Source organism: Blennius ocellaris (assembly GCF_963422515.1).
Source record: "Blennius ocellaris genome assembly, chromosome: 3".
In the NCBI taxonomy this organism is placed as follows: domain Eukaryota; kingdom Metazoa; phylum Chordata; class Actinopteri; order Blenniiformes; family Blenniidae; genus Blennius; species Blennius ocellaris.
Genome location: NC_137652.1, coordinates 21,078,051 through 21,099,539, shown reverse-complemented (window position 1 = coordinate 21,099,539; position 21,489 = coordinate 21,078,051). Strand labels below are relative to the sequence as shown.

General features: G+C 43.4%; 2 protein-coding genes across 2 annotated transcripts in view; both read left to right on the top strand.

Annotated features, from left to right (window-relative positions):
- Positions 1-848: 848 nt before the first annotated feature.
- Positions 849-21,489, top strand: part of LOC308148835 (histone H3.2) — a gene marked incomplete at its 3' end in the record, with an annotated part of 132,954 nt that continues 112,313 nt past the window's right edge. Inside the window, exon 1 of the mRNA XM_080520365.1 lies at positions 849-927. The remainder of the gene's footprint in view (positions 928-21,489) is intronic.
- On the top strand, positions 1,832-19,845 carry gpr179 (G protein-coupled receptor 179; the record flags this gene model as incomplete). Its single annotated transcript, XM_080516000.1, has 12 exons — positions 1,832-2,766; positions 4,074-4,182; positions 8,079-8,179; positions 9,630-9,828; positions 10,424-10,492; positions 15,399-15,508; positions 16,566-16,804; positions 17,987-18,125; positions 18,218-18,320; positions 18,885-19,025; positions 19,386-19,622; positions 19,810-19,845. The coding sequence occupies 12 exons, from the start codon at positions 1,832-1,834 to the stop codon at positions 19,843-19,845; spliced, it is 2,418 nt and encodes an 805-aa protein (XP_080372126.1).

The following is a 21,489-nucleotide window of genomic DNA, read 5'->3' as shown; positions in this document are numbered from 1 at the left end:
TGATGGGAGAACAACCACAAGCACACCACACGCACGCACGCACACACACACACACACACACACACCCTGGGACTTCACTGCAGAGCAGAGAGCTGCAGTCAGAGGAAGACAATAAGGCCGGGTGCATCTGTGTGTGTGTGTGTGTGTGTGTGTGTGTGTGTGTGTGTGTGTGTGTGTGTGTGTGTGTGTGTGTGTGTGTGTGTGTGTGTGTGTGTGTGTGTGTGTGTGTCGGGGATGGAGGGAGGGGATAGGGTGATTCTCGGGAACCAGTTGCCATAGCTACCAAAACAAGGGTCCTTGCCTGCATCAGTACTCCTGCATGCGTCGGTCTTTCTTCCCTTTTTTTCCTCACACTTTCTTCTCATGCAGCATCTCTCATTCAAGTAGACTGTGGTGCACGCACACATGCCTGACGGCAGTGGTTTGGCTCTGGTGTGTGTGTGAGGATCCTTGCATGTACGCAGCACATGCACATGTAGGGGAGGGGGGGGGATTCCCTGACATTGCAAACACATACAAATCATAAAACAATCATATCGATTTAGCTTTTAACTTGGATTAACACACGGAGTATCCGAGTGTGTGTGTGTGTGTGTGTGTGTGTGCGTGCGTGCGTGCGTGCGTGTGTGTGTGTGTGTGTGTGTGTGTGTGTGTGTGTGTGTGTGTGTGTCCACTACATTCACTCTCCCTGAGTATAGGATGTAATTCATCCATTCATCCATCCGGAAGGGAGATTCTTGATGGACGCCTGAATGCAGCTCAGCTTAACCTGACTGACTGCATCATCCTCTCTCTCTCTCTCTCTCTCTCTCTCTCTCTCTCTCTCTCTCTCTCTCTCTCTCTCTCTCTCTCTCTCGCTCTCTCTCTCTCTCTCTCTCTCTCACACACACACACACACACACACACACACACACACACACACACACACACACACACACACACACACACACACACACACACACACACACAGGCTGACCACTGTCATCACCTTATAGCACGGGTGTAGATGGGAAGTAGAGGGGGAGGAAGAGGGAGGGAGTCAGACCTGATGGGAGGGAGGTGAGGTCGGGGAGGCGGAGGGGGGTGAGCATCACAAGCTTCCGTCAGATGGGCTGGGGACTGTTTGGAGCAACAGATTGCAAACAGAGAGAGAGAGAGAGAGAGAGAGAGAGAGAGAGAGAGAGAGAGAGAGAGAGAGAGAGAGAGAGAGAGAGAGAGAGAGAGAGAGAGAGAGAGAGAGAGAGAGAAGAGAAGAGAAGAGGAGAGAAGAGGAGAAGAGAAGAGTATTTTTCTACACCTATTTTTTCTCCGTCTCTCACCTGACACGGGGATCCCCGTACACGCCCGCCCCCCAACTTCTGAGGCTTCCCCCGTGCGCCCCGCCCCACCTCGTCCTCCTGCTTTTGCGCACAGTGCGTTTGTTTTGCTGGAGGAGAAACACGCAGGACAGAGCGAAAATAAGCGGGTGGACTGCCGACATGCCGGGATCTGTCCGCCCACAAGCCTCCTCCCCCCGTCGTCTCAGTCTGCGGGGACTTGCGGGATAGATGCGGGATAGATGCGGGATAGATGCGGAGTCCCTCACTGCACGCGGGGCGGCGCGCGGATGGAGCGCAACGCAGCGCTCGGAGCGGCAGTGAGCGGAGCGCACAGCGAGTGGCCGCGCTTCGGTGCCACACCGCTGTCAGCATGAAAACAACACCGCAACAAGTCCCAACACCCTCCAGCACGTGACGCCTCGTCTCCTCCAGGGCATCGCAGCGGGGTTAAGGAAGTGTCGTGACCCCTCCCCCCCGTTTTCCTCCTTGTTCATCTCCAGAGTGAATCCAGAATGGGTCCTGTGCGGCTGCCTCCCACTCTCCTCCTCTTCCTCCTCCTCCTCTTCCCATCCCTCCTCAGAGGGCAGGTGACTCCGGACCCCCCCTCAGGAGTCACTGTGGACATGTCCAACAGCTCTTTAAGCAACAGAACTTTTGAAGTGTCCAACAGCAGCTGGAGTTCCCCCGGCCCGGAGCCGACCGGCTTCTCACCGCTGCCTTCCAAAGCTCCCACCGAGCCGGAGGAGGACGACTGGTCGCCAGCGGAGGCCTTCCTGTACACGGGAGACCCCTCCACCCTGGGGGTGGCCCGCTGCTCTCGGGCATACAGCACCTCCGGACAGAGCGGACCCCTGCCCCTCAGCTTCGGCGCCCCCCTCCGCCCAGCTCTGGACGCGCTGGCCAACACAGCCAACTTTCTCAACATGATCTTCCAGGCCAGCGACCTGAGGGAGAGCACGGTGCAGGAGGACATGGAGTGGTACCACGCCCTGGTCCGCGCCCTGTTAGAGGCCGACCAGCTCATCCAGTGCGCCCTGCTCACCTTTGACGCTGACCCGGCTGCCCCAGCGCCGCAGCTCGTGCTCCGTGCCACCCGCAGCCTGACGGTCACGGTGCAGACCATCGTCCTCCAAGACCTGTCCAAGGCATGGGAGAGCCTGCACCCCCCGGCCCCGGCCCCCGACGACAGCTGGTTCAGGACATTCAAATTCCCTGACTCAGGTCAACCGATGGCGACTCTGTCCAAGAGGGTGCTGCTCAATGACCTCAACACCTTAGAAACGCCAAAGTGGGGACAGGGAGACAGCTACGTGACCAACCGTAGCGGCGTCCGCTGGGCCAGCTCCCCCTTCCTGGACTGTAAGAACCAGCGCTTTGTCCCCAGCTGGATGCTCACCCTGTCTACCTCCTTCTACGGCCTGAAGCCTGATTTGACCCCGGAGTTCAGGTTAGGGCCTCCACACAATCGCTCTCCATAAATCCTTAATAACATGGTGCGAGAAGCTCCAGGAGGACATGTCACCTTTAGTGTGAACTAAATACCGTTTCCTGTCATAGTTTAAAGTCCTGAAAACTTTGCAATCAGGCCTGAAAAGGTTTGAGAAACAGGAGTATCGCTCATAGCAATCTGACCAGTCCTCATATAGCTTTTGCTGGGTTTCACTGTAGATGTGAGTAAAATAATGATTATAGAAAACTAGTTATACAGATGTTACTTTGGTTTACTTCAATGCTAAAGATGGTTACTATGCAACTTTAGCTGCATTTGAAGTTGGATTTTCTCTCCATACCATTTTATAGAGCTAAAGCTTTCCAATAAATGTCAAAAAGACGGAAAAGAGCTTCCTTTTTTCTCAGTTCTGTTCACCCACTGAATGGTCAAAATCAATTTAGCTTTATTCTGTATATTGTAGAACATTTGATGACAAATGATAACATGTTGCCAATGTAGTGTGAGGATACCGTGTATGTCACAAACCTCACTTTCGATCATTCTGGCACAATGTTTAAAATCAAGGACGATGGTTTGGTTTTATACTAATTTGGAAGTAATCTGGTCTCTGACTTCTGGAGGTCCATGGTTTTGTTACTTTCGGTGTGTCCGTTGCAATTTCCAGACAAGTACTGGTTTAAATATACATTTCATGTCAATTGAATGTGCGTTTTAATATTTGTTTTGTCCATTCTGGCAAAACTTTCTTCTTCATTAGTCACATAAAACAAACAAACAAAAAAGAATTCTGCTTTATTTATTAATTTTTTTTAGATTTTCTTCCCCTTAATGCTATTGAATCAGTTTTAAGCAGACATGACCATGATTTGGTCACTGTTACACCAATGCTCCTTCGGACCAGTTGTGACAGATACAGGCCCCTGCAGACCGAGAAACTGATAGAGATAGCTACTCTCTTTCACTTTGTGTCACACTCACTCAAATCCTAACAGTTGCCAGCCTTTTTGCTTCTAATTCAATAGCTTTGAGGACTGAATCTTTATTTTCTGCCTCGTTGATTCCATCCACGATTCTCCCCTAAAATTATGTAAATCACTTCGCCTCTCAGAGGTCCTAATGTTTTGGCTGATAAATGGTCTTTTGTGCCACTTTTTGGGGTCAAGTTTGTTTGATCCTGTCAAATAAAAATGTGTGTTTAGGTATAAAGAGTGAAAGAGATTATTCCCACGACATTCAGAGCAGCTCTCCTGTCTTCCCCACTGACACGCGTCTGAACCCTGTCCTTGTCTGCTCCGTGTCAGAGGTGTGGTCCGTGTGGACGTCAACATCCAGGACATCGACCTGGACCAGTGTGCCGCAGGGAGCAGCTGGTTCGCCGACACCCACCAGTGTAACCGCACAACCATGGAGGTGAGCACGAGACCAATTAAAAAAAAATGCTACAAGTCATCAAAACCTTCATAGGAGGAGAAAAATACTGTCGTTTTAACATGATGATGGCTGGTTTTGCGTGCCCCCAGTACTTTTTCCTCCCATCCATTTAATATCAAACTGAATCATGCATGGCTGAATAGCAACTAACAATGGTAATAACAAAAAAACTAGCAGAAGTTTTAATTTCCCTTCAATAGGTTGAACGTAAATAGTTAAACTCAAGCAGCAGGAGAGCTAGTTTGAGCTAGACTCATTCCCTGTTTTACTTAATATTTCAAAGTTCTTGTGTTGATAACATGAACCGTCTTGGCGTTTTTTTGTAGTTCCCTCCAGCATGAAATATGTTCAGGTGTGAAAACTTAAAAAAAAACACACTTGTTCAATCAGGTACTTACGTGCAGGAACTTGTGGAGCTACTTCAAAAGGCATTTAATTGGTAATAGGATTAAGAAATAACTTGGTAATAGGATTATATGCAGGCGGATATGCAATATCTAAGGTTTTTCAGTATTGCTATTACAATGGTTTATGCTAAATACGAATGCTTAGCTCGGTGATGTTCTGCCTTGTATACACAATAACATTTTCAAGTGAAATCAGACACGTTTTGTATTTTCAGTTTGCAATTGCTGCAAACTTGTTTTCCAGTTAACAATAAGATCAATGTTTCCTCCACAGTGTTGTGACTCCCAGCCCATATTCTTCTGGGACTTGGTAGTTTTACAGTTAAGAGTCAATGAAATAACAAAAACATGTGAATTAATTGCTATGAAGCACCTTCTTCTTTCACATGACAAATTCTATCACTTTAAACTTACCGAGCATGAATGCACAGGGCATGGAGTCATAACTCATTGCACTTCAGTCAGTGTTTTTGCGATATCCCCATAGCAATAAATTAACGATACATCATGCTGCACTGGATGGAAACGAGTAACCTTTTGTCTGGAGAATTCCCGAGTAAAAAAACCAAAAAAAACTCAGGGAGACAGAATACACAGGAATCAGACTGAGATTGATTTGAAAACGTATAAGACAATTTTATTACATTATTCTTGAGAGACAATGTCACAGTTCAACCTTTGCATGATTGTCCAGGACTTTGTCTCACTATTGAAGTCAGACCGCCCCTTCTTAAAAGGCTGAAATTGTTTTGAGTCTGTATTGAACACCACCAGAGGTAGAGGTTCCAGAAGTGCTGATGCAGGTCATCCTTGAACACAGAGGGCAAATTACACGTCATTCTTTATGAGACAAAGCCAGATTTCTCGAACACCTTTATATTTTAAATCCAACTTTCTTGTATAGTTCAACAAGAAAAAGCTGAAGTAGCACAAAACTAATAATCTTTGTTTGGGCTTGTTGTTGGTAGAGTTTGACCAGTTGTTCTTGGATAATAAATGTTCAAGATCATTATATTCGTGAACCATTTCTTCCATTTTGCATAATCATTGGCTAAGAATACTTGGCTAAAAAATGTTTTTGGAAATAAAAATCTAATTGATGACGATGCGGAGACCACTGCTTCTCATGTCGGTGTGGTGTGTTCAAGCATTATTGTTGTCGCTGGACGCCGAAGTTCAGGCTGTTCGTGCCCCGCGTTTGTTCTGACCAATCAGAGGCCGAGCTTTTGAGAGTTTAATTTTGGGTTTTTAGTTACATCACAAAGACACAAACCCATTCAAAACACAAGCCGCTCCAAATGGTTAAAGCTCTGTCTGCCTGCGCTCATTACTTCAACGTTGCCTTTTAACCTTCCCTCTTGCTTTCATCCCTTCACAAGTCCACTCTGCTGTCTGCAGCCCCATCCTCCACTCCTGTTTCTGCCTTTTCCCTGCCAGCCTGTCAGTCGCCACACAATCCCCCACCTCTCATCTCAGCTGTCTATTTAAAGATGGCTGTGCTTGGTGGCGGGCTGCGGGATGATCTGATGGATTACGATGATAATCCTGGCCGTCGGTATACTTCCACTTTATGCACTGCACTCACAAAGGTCTGAAACACAAGAAAAGAACACGTAAAAAAAAAAAAAAAAAAAAATCTCTTAAATCCACATTTGAGCTCTTCATCCTGCCCCGTCTGACCCGACCGGAGGCGTTGCACCTTCTCAGCCTTCACGTTCTCATTTTCTGTTCTGTCCTGTTGTTTTAGCCACTCCCCAGCCCCTTTTATCTATGGCTGGTTGCCCGAGTTATTCCTTCTCTCATCTTATCCGTCCTCTCAACATCTCATCGAATAGACCGCCTCTCATTTCTTCTCATCACATTTCTTGTCAGTCTTAGAGGAGGGTAGTGTATCTGTGTGTCATTTGCATACAAATGAGGAGACACAATATGTTGTTGAATTAAAGGACCGAGTGGGAGTGAACCCAACCTGGTCGTCCAGATGATCTATAGATACTTTGTCCTTTGAGACACAGAGACACACACAGAGAGAGAGAGAGAGAGAGAGAGAGAGAGAGAGAGAGAGAGAGAGAGAGAGAGAGAGAGAGAGAGAGAGAGAGAGAGAGATCCCATCCTGGATTACAAGGTTGGATGCCACTTGATCACATGATAAACACAAAGAGAAATTCTATCACCTACACACTCTATCAGCTATCCAGGAGCCTTCTTTGTGGTCAATGACAAAGCCCACCGATGTACAGCCCCATCCTCATATTAAGGAACCATAAACTGACAAGAGTAGTTTGTTGAATAGTGCAGTTGTACAACATGTGTAATATACGGTAAGCAATCTGCAGCGGTCCAGCATCCAACAAACTACCAGAAGGTGATGCTTCCTCTCCTCAGAGCTGATTCAGTCGTCTCATCATTGCTGTTTGGGCCCATCAAATTAATCCAGTTATTGTTTCTCACACATCAGTTTCTATCGCAAAATAATCACTTCCCAGAATATTCCACTCTGTGACATGTGGCATTGTATTGGTAACATGTAGGTGTAATATGCCATCTCTCCAGTGGTCATTTTGTAATAGGTGTTTTTTGTTTACAATTGTAAATGAAGTGAAAGGCCACAAATCAGAAAACACCAAAGAAACACCAGAAAGCTTTGGAAGTGAGTGATGATCTATATCTATACTTTCAACATAAACATCTCAGATGAGGGAATCTACTGGCTGCTGAAGTGAGCTGTGGCCAAGAGGAGAATTAAGTGGACCGCTAATCCATACTGCATTAATACTCAGGCGGTGCCATCAGCCATCGGCTCCATCAGCATCTGAAAAGTGGGGGTCGCCAGTTTCTATGTATACATAGGCCAGTCTGTGTGTTTGTACGGAGGTGTTTATGTGTGTGTGTGTGTGTGTGTGTGTGTGTGTGTGTGTGTGTGTGTGTGTGTGTGTGTGTGTGTGTGTGTGTGTGTGTGTGTGTGTGTGTGTGTTTGGGCCAGGGAGGGAACAGGATTTCTCTAGAAAAGGATAATACTCTCAGTAGAGGCATTATGTATCCATTTAGCTTTTAACTTAGATTAACACACGGCGTATCCAAGTGTGTGTGTGTGTGTGTGTCTGTGCGTGTACGTGTGCGTGTGTGTGTGTCTGTGTGTGTGTGTGCATTTACAAAGTGCTGCTGGGTTGTGATGCCACAGCCAGACACACACTTTACCATGACATTTTATTTTGACTATATGAGTTGTTTTGATTCTCATTTGTTCCCATTTCATTGAATAAAATCCAATTCAAGCGGTTTTGTGTGGTAGTAAAACTCCCATTAATGAACCTTGCCACCTATTTCACCCACATTTGCCCGAACTCTCACAATGTACAGACTTTCTTCTTTCATTTCTTGAATTCTCTGGATTTCATGTTCTCCACAATATAATGTATTATTGGTAACAGAAGATGGTAACATGAAGAAGCTGTTTTATTGTTGCAGTGTGTGCCAATACCAGGCAGAGGCTTCCGTCTGGGACAGTACTGCTGCCGCTGTAAAGAGGGATACTACAACCCCGAGCTCGACCCCCTGGACTCAGGTCAGTCAGTCGGTTGTTGCTCTTTTACAGAATTTCTTTGGAAAGTTGGAAAGATTTGAAGACCGCATAACTCAGACCTCACTGACGATGTTTGCATTTGACGTATTGTTTTGTGAGGCCACCATCTCAGGACGCATGCAGTTCACACTACAGTGTCTATGTGACCACCTCGGGAAGTGGTCTGAGTGAAAGCTCTTTGGTGCCTGCTCACACTTTGCCTTTCGGGCTCAACACAGGTGATCTGATTGCCTGAAACACATGTCAGTGCCAGAGCAGTACACTATAAATGTTATAGTTATTACAGTGGATCGTTGGATTGTTATTACGGTGGCTACCATCAATAAAACTACCAATTTCCAGGAGAATATGGATTGGGAGTCGTGACACAACGGAAGAACCATTGGTCTTAATGTCCCACTACTGAACATGTGCAGAGGAACTATTTACTATGGCCATGGTGCCTCTGAGCACTGTTGTCGTATACGTGGACAACCAAAACACAGCTAAAGTTTTCCGTTTTCACTTGAAAACATTGTATAAATGGGGCCTTAAGTATTTGAAGGAGGATAACAAGACAAAGGTGGAAACAATCCATGCAGGAAACGAAATAGATCTGTCACACAAAGCAAGGGAGCAGTACAGACAGATGCGTAAAAAGACACAGACAGGTAGAGCAAGCCAGTGACACCAAAGCTGCAAGCTTGACACTGTGGCGTCACGTTATGGTGAAACATTATCACCTCCATGTTGGAGCAACAGGCTGATTTGATGGTGTGTTGGAGCAAATCATTATAGTTCAAACATGCCTTTTGTTGTTTATGAATATTATATAAATATCTGTTCAGGTGAGGATAGCTTTTTTTTTTTTTTTTTCATATTTTGATTTTGTTCGCCAGTCCTTGTCAGGACTTTTATGGGGGGAAATGATAAATTCCTCAACAGAAGTAAGGAGAAAACTAATAAATGTGATGATCTTTGTGCTGATAGAAGTTTGATAGAAAAAATGTTTTAATCCAAAACATCTGATGTACGAACTGCACATTTGGAGGTTTAAGGTTTTTTTTTTCTCTGGTTGACCTGTAAGTATGACTTTGAATATTTTACATTTCTCAGGAAAATTAAGATAATGTCACCTGTTATTTTGCAAATCCAGAACTCAGCAAATAAACCAGATCATTATGTGTAACAGTATGCGATCAGTCAATGGTTTCCCACCAACATATATTTGGACCTTTGTTTGTTGAAACACTTGGAAACTTGGGAAAAAAAACGTTTTTTCTGTACACGACTATATTCAAATGGAGAATAACAAACGGGCTGTGTTACTTGTAGACTCTTGTAAGTGTGGTGGCTTGTGTGCTTTGTGTATAGAGACCTCCCAAAGGCTTGTGGAGACCGTGCGTACATGCATGTATGTGTGTGTGTGCTACAGATGGAGGCCCCGTGAACGGGAGTGACGGTGGCGGAACGTGTTACCCGAACATGCCCATCTGCCTCCCCTGCTGGCCGGGCTGCAAGAGCTGCCAGGACGGTGCACCTTGCTTGGTGCAGGAGGACTGGCTGCTCAGGGCCGGCGTGCTGGCCGTCCAGGGGGTCTTCATGCTCCTCATCTTCGTCAGCATGCTGGCGGCTTACCGCCATCGTCGGAACCGGGTGAGTCAAGACTTCTTGATTAGCCGGGCCACGATATGAATAGAGTTCTAAGTTCTGACACAGTAAACGTACCGAATACAAAATACTAATGTTTTCATTGGTTTTGAAATTTGCTGGACACCTGTTCTGTTTTCCAATCTTAAATCATGTTGTTTTGATTATAAACCGTGCCAGTCGTTACTGTTTGGTTCATGAATCCTGCAAATGATCAACAGATCTGACATCGGTTTTGGAAGCGTCTTGAAGCAAAACATTGGCTGAGTGATGATAAACCAACTGTCGTGTCAGGAAACAAACTCTAACACATGCACCTGGATTAGCCTTTTTCTAAAACTCTATACGTTTGATTCTGAGCAAAGCTCAGTTTAAAGGCGCTTTACTTCTGTAGGCTACGCCTCTGGATGCATGGATGGATGGATGGATGGACGGATGGATGGATGGATGGATGGTGGATGGATGATAGATGGATGATGGATGGAGGTGAAAAGGTCTTTTTTGGGACTTTGGGTTGTTAACTCAAAAATGCACTTTTGTGCTTGTTCATGATTGTTTTTCCCCCCATATCCTCCTCCTTGTTGTTCTTCTTCACTCTCAGAGGATCCGAGCATCCGGCCTCTTGCTGCTGGAGACGATCCTGTTCGGCTCTCTGCTCCTCTACTTCCCGGTGAGTGTGTGAGCGATTTGGCAGGCCGAGCCGAGAGTGTCACAGATTACAGCTCTTTACAGATCACTGCGCAGCACAGCACCCTGGATTATATCATAATGGACCATTTATGGGAGGGTGAGCAGTGTGTGTGTGTGTGTGTGTGTGTGTGTGTGTGTGTGTGTGTGTGTGTGTGTAATGGGATGGTTGGTTCCATGGCAGACATTTTTCATAACATCTCTCTGCTCTCGTCATAGATTACCAATCAGTCCTTAGATTCATTTTACCAATTAAAGAGCTGTTAACATAAGCCGGCCTTGACTTTTTGTCCATCTCTGTGAAAGCGTGAGTCGATGTGATCATGCAAAGTGATTCATTGTGTGCAGGGCAGCTCCTCCACTGCACAGTATTGATCTGTGATTTAGTTCAACGTGCCACGTTTGGGTGTGTGAACATGTTAATCGGCTGCCAGCTCCGCCTCACTTACCCACACAGAGGTGGCATCTTGTGGCATTTAATTATAAAGAGTGGACATAAACAACAGAGGATGATGGGACAGAATATTCAGGGCTTTAATTGAAATGCCACAGTGTGGGAACACTGCGTTTTAGTCAATGAGGAATGTGAAGCAAAAAGGAGGATTGGTACATCAGGTTTTAGATTAAGTATAATTAGTATTAGTTTTCATGCTAAAATCCACATTTGAAAGGACAGTGAAAAAGCATTTAATCATGGCCTCAACGTATGAATGCAAATAAGGAGTGTTCAATTCAGTTTTATTTCTATAGTGCCAAATACAGAAAAAAAACCCAGAAAAAAACCAACAAGTCCCTCTGAGAAAGCAGGAATAAACCTGCAGAACCAGGCTCAGAGGTAAAGACGTATTCATTTCCCCAATTTCCGGTAGCTCACATTAACATCATTAAATCACAGCCTGAAACTGGCTGACTCTAAATTAGAGCAGCAAGACCATAAAATAGTAATGAGAGTGAGTAGGAAATGAAACACAAAATACAAATGTAAATTCTCATTTGAAGATTTCCCCATGTCAGGGAACCATAAACTGTGTTAGTTGTAGTTATGTGTATAAATTGTTTAATTTTGCATCATATCATTGCAGCTCATTGTAGTATATCACAGTGTATTAGACTGTTGCATATTGCATCGTTGTGTAGAACCGGGTTTTATCAGGCCCCAGAACTCAAATGTGTTTGTGCTGTGTCGGCTTTGATTGAAAAAAAATTAAGTTTTCTTTGAAATGTTTACAATTTGCTTGGTGGGTGGGCTGCATTGGAGCCTCTTGTGGTTTTAGCATAAGGCCTTATGTATGAGACCCTAGTTGTAGACTTAACAAACAAACAAAAACGAAAAAAGCAATCTGATTGGTTGTCTTTGTATGATCTTACTGATTAAAATTCTGATTTCATTTGGATTTTTACATGATGCAATAGCTTTTCCTACAAACTGACATTTAAAAGACAGAGACCTTTAGGTTAAATGACTCAGTATCACTGAACTCGTCTCATTTATTCCTGTAATTTATAGACAAGTAACACAGCATGCCTGTTTGATTTACATGTTGAGAAAGAAGTTAGAATAATCAAATCTAGCTGTTGAATAGACTATATTCACAATGGCGTTATGGAATTCCGCCGCGGTGCACTGTGGGATATCCTGTGGTACTCGCCACCATCATGAACTGTTTTGTCTCGGTATCTGGAATTAGTCACGCCTGTTTCTGTCAGTAAAACTGGAATGAAAAGTCCAAAAAATCAACAGAATGACAGGACAAAGGTTTGCATGATCGCAGAACCGGGCACTGAGTCATAATAATCAACATTCAGATTAAGAGCAGATGGGCTGTGGGTGGGTTTAAAAATACATCTTCAATGAGGAAAATATCAATAACAGTCTGAGAAATCTGAACACATCTTCAGATTTAATTTGAGTCGCACATGATTCAGCAACTGTGAGAAACAAAATGTCTATATCATTTGTCTGAAACTTGATGTTTTTTGTCCTGAATGTGTGCGATGCATCAGGCTGGACTTTAAAATCTCACCACGTTTGTTCTGACAGACTGTTTCCACGAAGTCTTTAACTGTTGTTTGTAGGGATGCACCGATACTGCATGGAGTACTTTTACTTGTACTCGCACTCGGAAAAAAAAAACCTCCCCGATACAACCTGGCAAGCACAACGTGACTTCATCCCTCAGCATCGTTGCCCTCAGGTACGCAAGAGGGTGATGTCTGCGGTTTGGAGATTCTATTATGCTAATGAGAATGACAAATGCGAGACGGACTGTAAATTATGCTCCGCTAAAATATCCAGTCTTCACTGTTCGTAGGTTGATGCCACGCACTGGACTCTACGTATTGTAGACACAGTTGTGAACTGTAGACTGTGAGGCTGTGAGACTGTTGGAGGTGCGCACAGAGGCTGTGCAGAGGGGTTTTGCAGCTACGCATAGCCTTTACATATCGTTTGCCTATGGAGAATCAGGCTTTATGGCATTTAGTAATTACTCATATCGGTACTCGGTATTGCCCAATAGCTAAAGGTTCGTACTTTTACACGTGCTTGTCTTCCACATCGACATTATATATAGTCTGTTTCCTTTGCATCTAACATTTCGGCCTTGAATGGAGTCACATCTCCACGTAGAAGTAATGTTTCTTTAATCGGCTTTGCCTGTTGGTGGAGAGATCAGTCACCCGGCAGTAGTTCAGTAGTGAACCTTCGATACATATCTATTGTATAAAGCGACAACAGAGATACGTTTCCTGCTGAGCTCAGAGTTACGAACCACAACAGCAGGTCACCAGAGGTTAACCTGGAACTGGGAGAATTGGTTTAAAACGCCACGGTCCACATTATTGGAATGATGCCACGCACGTGACGCCACGTGGTTCAGCTTCTTTGCTGAATCAACAGACCAGCATGAAAAGCTTTTAATTTCACCGGGTTACCGCTGATTATATTTTGGCTCGGCCCACTCGCTGTAGCTTTAGATCCACCAATCACGTTCCATCTTCCCGCAGAGCCGTCCAAGAGCCCAATCTGCCTCTGAGCACCAGCCATTTCTGCTGATTAAACCCACCTTCCTCTGGTGAGGCTGCTTCTATACGTATTCACTCTGATCCTTGATGAGTGCTTCGGACACAATGATGTAAATTTGCGCTCCCATCTGAGGCTTTAGCTGATGCTCTTATCCAGAGTGACTGACACTGACTGTCACAGTAGAATGGGCTGCAATTCTTGGATTACTGTCATCCAGTCTGCTGTTACATGCCGAGCCCAGGCCGAGGTACAACCTGTCATCAAATGTGACAGGAATGAGAAAAAGCTTCTGTTGAGTTTGTTGTTTTTTATTTAATGCAGATGACTCGTGTTATATGAACAGATCGTGTATAATGCTACAGTTAATGGGAATGTTAGCCATAGTGAAACAACAAACTGTAGTAACAGTACTCGTACCAGCAGTGGGAATAATAGCAACTGTACTAAGGATGCATTGGAAGTCGTATTTACTACTGGAAAAAAAAATACTGATTAGTTTTTCACCCAGTCAAACTCCTGTTATATGAATTAAAGTGAAAAATGCTGCCACCTCAATTGAACCGTCAGTGGGGCTGCAAGTTTTACCATTTTAAAGTTAAAAGTCTATTGTTCTCATCTAATATTTGGTTTTAGCTGACTTGCTGAATTATCTTTTGGTGGAACTGGAATTTTTCATATTTTCTCACATTAATTTGTGTGAAACATGAACACAGTTATATAGTTTGTTTTGGTTTTTTTTAAACCGATCAGAGGCAAAATTATATTTTAAAAGTTGGTGTGAATGTGACTGTGATTGTCTCTCAGCGTTTTCCCTGTGTGGACACTGTCTGTCCAATGAAGATGGATGGATCCATTTATCATGAGATATTTTCCTGAAGCAGCAAGTCAATGTTCACTCTCTGAGTTGATGTGTAAGAAGCAAAAAAATAAAAAATAAAAATGGGTGAGTGTAAATATTTGAGCGAGTTGGACAAAGGTGAAAGTATGAAAGTTTGACTTCTGGAGGATCTCTGCAGTGACAGGGTCATGGACAGCAAACACTTATGTATGTATATAGGGGATGGAGGCAGGTCCACGTGGTCCAATCCAATAGAGGAGCTACTTTAGATCAGACTGCTGCAGAACTTCATGCTGGTTCTTCACAGGTTTTTGTTTTTTTTTAGTACTTAAAAAGGGGGTCATTAAAATGGCTCAGGCCACTTACTAGAATGATCACCTGCCAAATAGGGAAAGATTGACTGGAAATAATCCAATTCAGAGAGGAAGGAGTTCAACATAGGACTCCTCTGAGATGAAGAAGAAGAAATACAATAGGGTCTCGGCCTTTCCTTCCGGACTCAGTCACTAACAAGAAGAAGGAAGAAAGAAGAAAGAATACTTTATTGGTCTCATTGGAGAAATGACTTCTCTGCATTTATCCACAGTCATTCACAGTTAACCTTAAGTACACATCCGTACTTGCAGTAGGCTGTTGGTCCTCCGACACCTTTGTGAAGTTGTGGAAAAACTGTATAATGTAGCACCTTTAAACATCTCCACATGGGTTTGATTTTCTCTTATCCCTGGAGAGGGCAATCTGTGAAACCACCACAGTTTCAGAGCCGGAGGAACTTTTTCACAAAGCAAGAGAATCCAGTCTGATCTCTAACTGTGATAGGACTATTAGATTTCCTGTGCTCCTGAAGCTTCAGCAAAGTTCTGTTGATCACAACCTTTACAGTTCAACTTGAGTATTTGAGTCTATATTTGGAAATGGCAGAAGCAAACTTCAAGTTCATGTCTTAGTAGCACTTGTGAAAAGACAAAATCACATTACCAGTGATGAAGGTGACGTCTGTTAATGGACCTCCCTCCTCCTCTGCAGGTCTTCATCTTGTACTTCAAGCCGAGCACCTTCAGGTGCATCCTGCTCCGCTGGGTCCGAATGCTCGGTTTCTCCATCGTCTATGGCACAGTGACGCTGAAGATGTACAGGTGGGTCCGGCCTTCTCTGCTTGATGTTCCCCACTGTGGGTGTTCAGGGGTTTAGGTGAAGTCTTGAACTTCTACACAGAGAGAATTAGTCTCTTTTATTGCTCAAATAGCTGGAATTTCTTCAGCCTTTCTTTAAAAGCTGAAAATATATTTTTTTAAATGCATCCATCCTGAGATGTAGGTTTAAATGCAGCTTCAAAATGAATACCTTTTTTTTTTCCTTTAGACCAATGCTGTCAAACATAAGGTGCAGCGGTCAAAAAGTCGATTAACATTTTTGGCAAAGTTAACAGATAATCCAACTCAGAGATGGAGAAATGAAGCAGGGACATGTTACAATGAAAGATAGAAGCCTATAGATTAACATCTACATCAGATAAATTAACAATTTTATATTTTTAAAAGTACTCAAGTGTAAAGATTTTCAAAATGTACTTCTTTGTATAAAACACTGACACCAGCAACCCAACCCCCACATACTCACATGCAGCCATGCACGAGCAAGCGCAATAAATCTGAAAAAAAAACAATAACAAAAAACAATAAATCTGACATACATTTCATCTCTACTGATAAAAAGTGATTTGCACAGTTATAGTGCATCAGGTTAAAGACACTGGGATAATTTTCTCTTGCTCCTGGGACATTAGTGAGTTGAGTTTTGTTGACATTTTTGTATCAATAACTGTGGGAATAAAAGTGTATTTTTGTTGTAATGCTGGAAACGTCTTTAATGTGTTAAAAACAAGTGAAAGTATTTAGGGGCTGTGTAAGTTTATGAATTAATTTTCCTAACCTTTTTCAGATGTGTCGGTAGAATGTCTTACCTTCAATATTTGATGTTTTCTTTGTTCTATTGTAGTTAGTACTCTATATTCCACACTATGTCCCAACTTTATTAAATGTGGAGGTGGTAATTATTATGATAATTATACATTTATGCATAATTATTATAATTCTACGTTTATGTGCATCTAAAGCAACTGGAAGAAAATCCTATGCTCCTTAAATCCACCCTCATTTTGACACTTGGATGAGTACTGTGGTCTGTGTGCAGGGTGCTGAAGGTGTTCCTGTCCCGCACCGCTCAGCGGGTGCCCTACATGTCCAGCCTCCACTTGCTGAGGATTCTGGGAGTGATGCTGATGACGGTCAGCTGGTTCCTGTGCGCCTGGACGGTGGGCGTTCTCCAGAACCGCGACAGGAACATCCCAGTGTTCGTCACAACCTCCACGTCTGACGGAAAGGGCTTCAACCTGTGTTACCTGGACCGCTGGGACTACATGATGGCCGTGGGTGAGCGGCCTCAAACATGTCAGGAAGGATCAGCCGAATCTCCTGTGGATGCTCAACAAACCTCCAAGAGCTCCGAAAACACAAATTCAGCTCCATTTGATCATTATGATCATTAGTATAATGCTGCTAATGCTAATCAGTGTGTAAACAGGCTAACGTTAATGACACTTTAAGTAAGACAACTTTCCTTTTATTGCTTATCAGGATTAATGAGGAATTCCAGGCTTCAGGTAATAAGACATTCTCATATAAATAGGAAATGAAATGAGCCCACACAATTAGTGTCACATTAGCAGACAGTTACACAGTGACAAGCATAGTTGGTTTATATTTATTCATACAGACAGGGATATCCAAATCAGTTATTCCAATCAAGTATCAACGAACCCTGACACTTTCCCAATCAGATATTCACATCTTTGTAAATTAATCTGTAAAGTTGTCTTTAACTTGATCCTCTCCTGGACGTCTTCTTTCAAAGTCTCTGCTGTGTGAGACCTGTGATACTATGTGTATACAAAACACTACTGGTTTTAACTGAAAGGTGTCAGAAAAAGTACTGGAGTACTGAAAACTGCAGCCAGACAAAAATTCAGCTGCATGTTTACCTTTTAGATGCAGTGTCAAAATGACTGTATGCAAAGAAGCTCTGACGCTTTCATCTCTTAAAACCTTTGTAGAGGCTGTTGGATTTGAGTTATTTCCACACCGCTGATATTTTTACCAACCGCATTGCTGATGTCGCCACGATCTGGATATTACGTACACAGAAACAATGTTCAGTTTAGGACATCTCCAAACATGAACAAAAACAATAATCAGAGAAGAAGGTTGGATCGTTATAATACAGTCGGATCGGGTCAAAGTTAACCAAACTGCAGTCTGTAAAGAATCTAATCAAGCATCTCAAGCCCCGTTTACACGATATTGTTTTCAAGTGAAAATTTAAAGTGGTGGTGCTTTTCACTTGAAATGTGTTCTCAAATCTTTTGATTTTGATTGATAAAAACAAAGCCCAGTGAATAGATTCATCATAAAAATTCATCAACAAAGTTGTAAAAACTGAAGGAAAAAAATAACCAGTCATATTGTCATAGGAGGTTTTGATCATAGTTTTTTTGTGTTTTATCAGCAATAGCGAGATTGACCACGGATCCATTCTTTATTTCTGAATGTTTTCAGCGGAGCTGCTGTTCCTGTGCTGGGGCAGCTCGCTGTGGACCGCCGTCCGGCCGGTACCCTCAGCCTTCCACGAGCCTCGCTACATGGGCATCGCCATCCACAATGAGCTGCTTCTATCCTCCATGTTCCACCTGTTCAGGTAAAGAGCACAAATCATGTGTTGAGACTTTTTTTTTAAATCACTTCAGTCAACCTGAGTCAATGTGTTTTTGTTGTTTCTGCCTCCCTCAGGTTCACTTTTCCCTCTCTCCATCCGGACTGGATGCTGCTGCTCTCCTTCACACACACTCACGTCACCATCACCGTCACACTCGCCCTGCTCTTTGTTCCAAAGGTACCGATGTTAATATCAATGTATCCTCACGGCTTTATTCCAGGCATTTTCACTTGAAAACGTGTAAACTGGGCCTTATTTACCTGTTTTAAAATGCCATAATTCAGTTCATTTCTTTAAAGTCAACTGAGACAAAATTGATCACTACAGCAGCTGGCATTATTCTGCAAATAATAGATTACATAAACTAATGTTGTGTAGTGAGGGGTTAGAAACAGATGAATAACTTGTATTCAATGATTTCAAGTGGTAATGATGAACCAGCAAGGCTTCTTTTTTTATCATGTATGGACGCAATCAGTTTTTTCATAACAACCCTTTACTGTAAAAGTCTTTAAGATGTCAAAATATCAATGAATGTTTGCTACGCAGCAGAAAAGTACATTCAATATCTGTTGTCTGTTGTGCCTCATTTCATTTTTAATGTTATGACCATGAAAGTGCTTCAATCACTGTGACATGCAATGAAAATAGCTCATTAAATTACATCTTACAATTTTAAGAATTCAAAAAGTCAATAGGCCTTTGAAGGTCTTCATAGACATGGTCCTTTGTGTGTTCCAGTTTCTCTATGTGTCGAAGCCCAGACGTGAGGAGATAGCAGCCGAGGTGTATGAAGATGAAGTGGACCTGCGGCGCTCATACCTCAACAGCAGTTTTCATTCGGCTTGGAGTGAGCACAGTGTGGACCCGGATGACTTTAGGGTAAACACAGACCGATGTTATCACTTTGCACTGGGACATACTCTGCCAACTGTGGAAGAAATTCCTGAGGTCACATTGAAACGAGAAAAATAAATGTCAATTAATTTAAGTTAATTAAAGTCACTTTAAATAGATTTTAAATGTATTATAATTCAAAATATAAATTATGTGTAAATATTCAGAATCAATGGCAGAATGAACATGTGACCTCTCTCCACCCTTTTTTCCTTTCCCTATCCTAAACTATGTTGTTCTTACATAAAACTGTCTTTTACCTCTCCCTTTCTTCTCCTTTCCTCAATCATTTCAACCTTCCACTCGCTCCCACCCTCAATTCCCACCCTTCCTTATATGCACCAGGATGAACTGAAGAAGTTATATGCCCAGTTAGAAGTCAACAAGACAAAGAAGATGACGGCAAACAACCCCCATCTGTCAAAGAAGCGAAGTTCTAGATGTGCACTGGGCAGATCCATTATTAAACGCATCGCAGAGATCCCTGAGTCAATGAGCCGTCAGTGCAGCCGCGAGGAGAGAGACGGATCCTTCCGCAGTAGAAGTGGCAATTCTGACTCATTCAGGAGAACCCCGGACACTGTCAGTATCAGCTACAGGAGTTCAGTGAAATCAAAAACCCCATCACCGTCACCATCCATGCGGAAGTCTCAAAGTGATTATCATTACGTCCGGGAGAGAGACTCCTCTTTGCACGACTCTATGTTAAGGCCCAATTCTGCGAAGAGGTGCTCCCAGCGATCAGAGACCGACTCCTTGGATATTCCAGCTGGAGTCTGTAAGTCAGCCAGTGCCCAGAATCTGACAATTGATGTCAATTTCCTGCATCCAGATCACACCAAACTTCATAAATCCTGGAGTCTGACTTCCACTACCACCCACTCAATAGAGAACATACCCAAGGTTAGCAGATCCAACACAGTTCGGTCGAGGCAGAGCCTTTCAATAGGTGACCAAACCCGCAGTGCTCTCCAGTCAGAATCATTTGACAAAGAAGAAGTCTGTCCTTGGGAGGTGGAGCCAGAACAATCAAGCGACAAGAATCAGAAACACGTTACGTATGCAAATTCAAATGACAGTGAAGAAAAAACACCATCCTCCCCGCAGGCACTCATCTGTCCCTGGGATCACATACCACCTGTAGAAAACAATCCTCCGGAAGCAGAGTCCCCCAAACCACAGGTTCATGTATCTGCAAGTGCACCAGGGTCTCCAAGACCAAAGGTCACAAAGGATCAGCGTGTCTTTTCCTTCCGGACCACCACGAGCAAGTGGCTTTCTGTAAAATCGTTTATGGGATCTATAGATGCAAACAGTAAGTTAGGAAATGATGGAAATTTAAACAGAGAAGATTCTGTTTCACAAAAAAGTCAGGAGAGCGCTTCAACCACACCAAGATCAGGCACGTCAAGTAGACGTCCAAGTATGGAAAAAAGATCCCTGCACAAAAGAAGCATGACCACAGTAGATGGCAAACCATGCCTTGTCAAACAGAATGCAGTCAGATTGTCTTCTGGGGATTCGTCTGACAGAAGTCCTCGAAGACTTGTGATTGTGAAATCTGCTGTCCACCCTTGGGATGTGGACGACATACAAAAAGATGGCACCTATGAAAATGTGTTCTTATCCAGACAGAACAGTAAACGTAGTAGTATAAGTTCTTGGGAGACTGCAAGCAGCTGCAGAACTCCTTCCACTCACCGAAGAGGTAGTAATCGAATTACACCAGTACGTAACGTTTCACATGCAGATGTATGTCCATGGGAAGGAACAGGTGTAACCCAGCAAGGAGAGGGGCCGAAGAAGCAGCAGAGCATTAAGTCAGATGTTTGTCCTTGGGATTCGCAAGTTTCTGAACGGACTAATGTTTGTCCTTGGGAATCTCAAGATCATGGAACAGTGAGAAGACAAGGGAGTGGTCGTGATGATGCGTGTCCTTGGGAATCACAGGATACATCTGTTTTTTCACAAACTCCCCCGTCCAAAGATTTACAGACACAACCGTCTTTAAAACAAGCAGCAGATGTGTGTCCCTGGGAGACTGCAGAAACTCCTCAGACTTCGATAAGAAAAGATAACGAATATGCTAATGTTTGTCCTTGGGATACTCAAGACAAGGGTGAAGTTGTGTATGAAAATCTAAATACTTTAACTGGCAAAGGAACACTAAAAGTTCCTTTACACCAAGAAGTTATGAAATCTGCCATTTACCCTGGTGCATCTAAAGAAATTTCTGGAAATGTCCTACAGCAGGATGCAAATTCACCTATCTTGAGTTGGGGTAAACAACTGAACAAGACAGTTGTAAGTTGTCCATGGGAGTTTCCTGATCCCCCCAAAATCTTGGAGGAAATGTGTCCATGGGAAGATGTTAAAGCAGAGACAACAACTAAGGAAATGGCTTCACAACTGACAATCAAAGTAGATGTTTGTTCTTGGGAAACAGAGC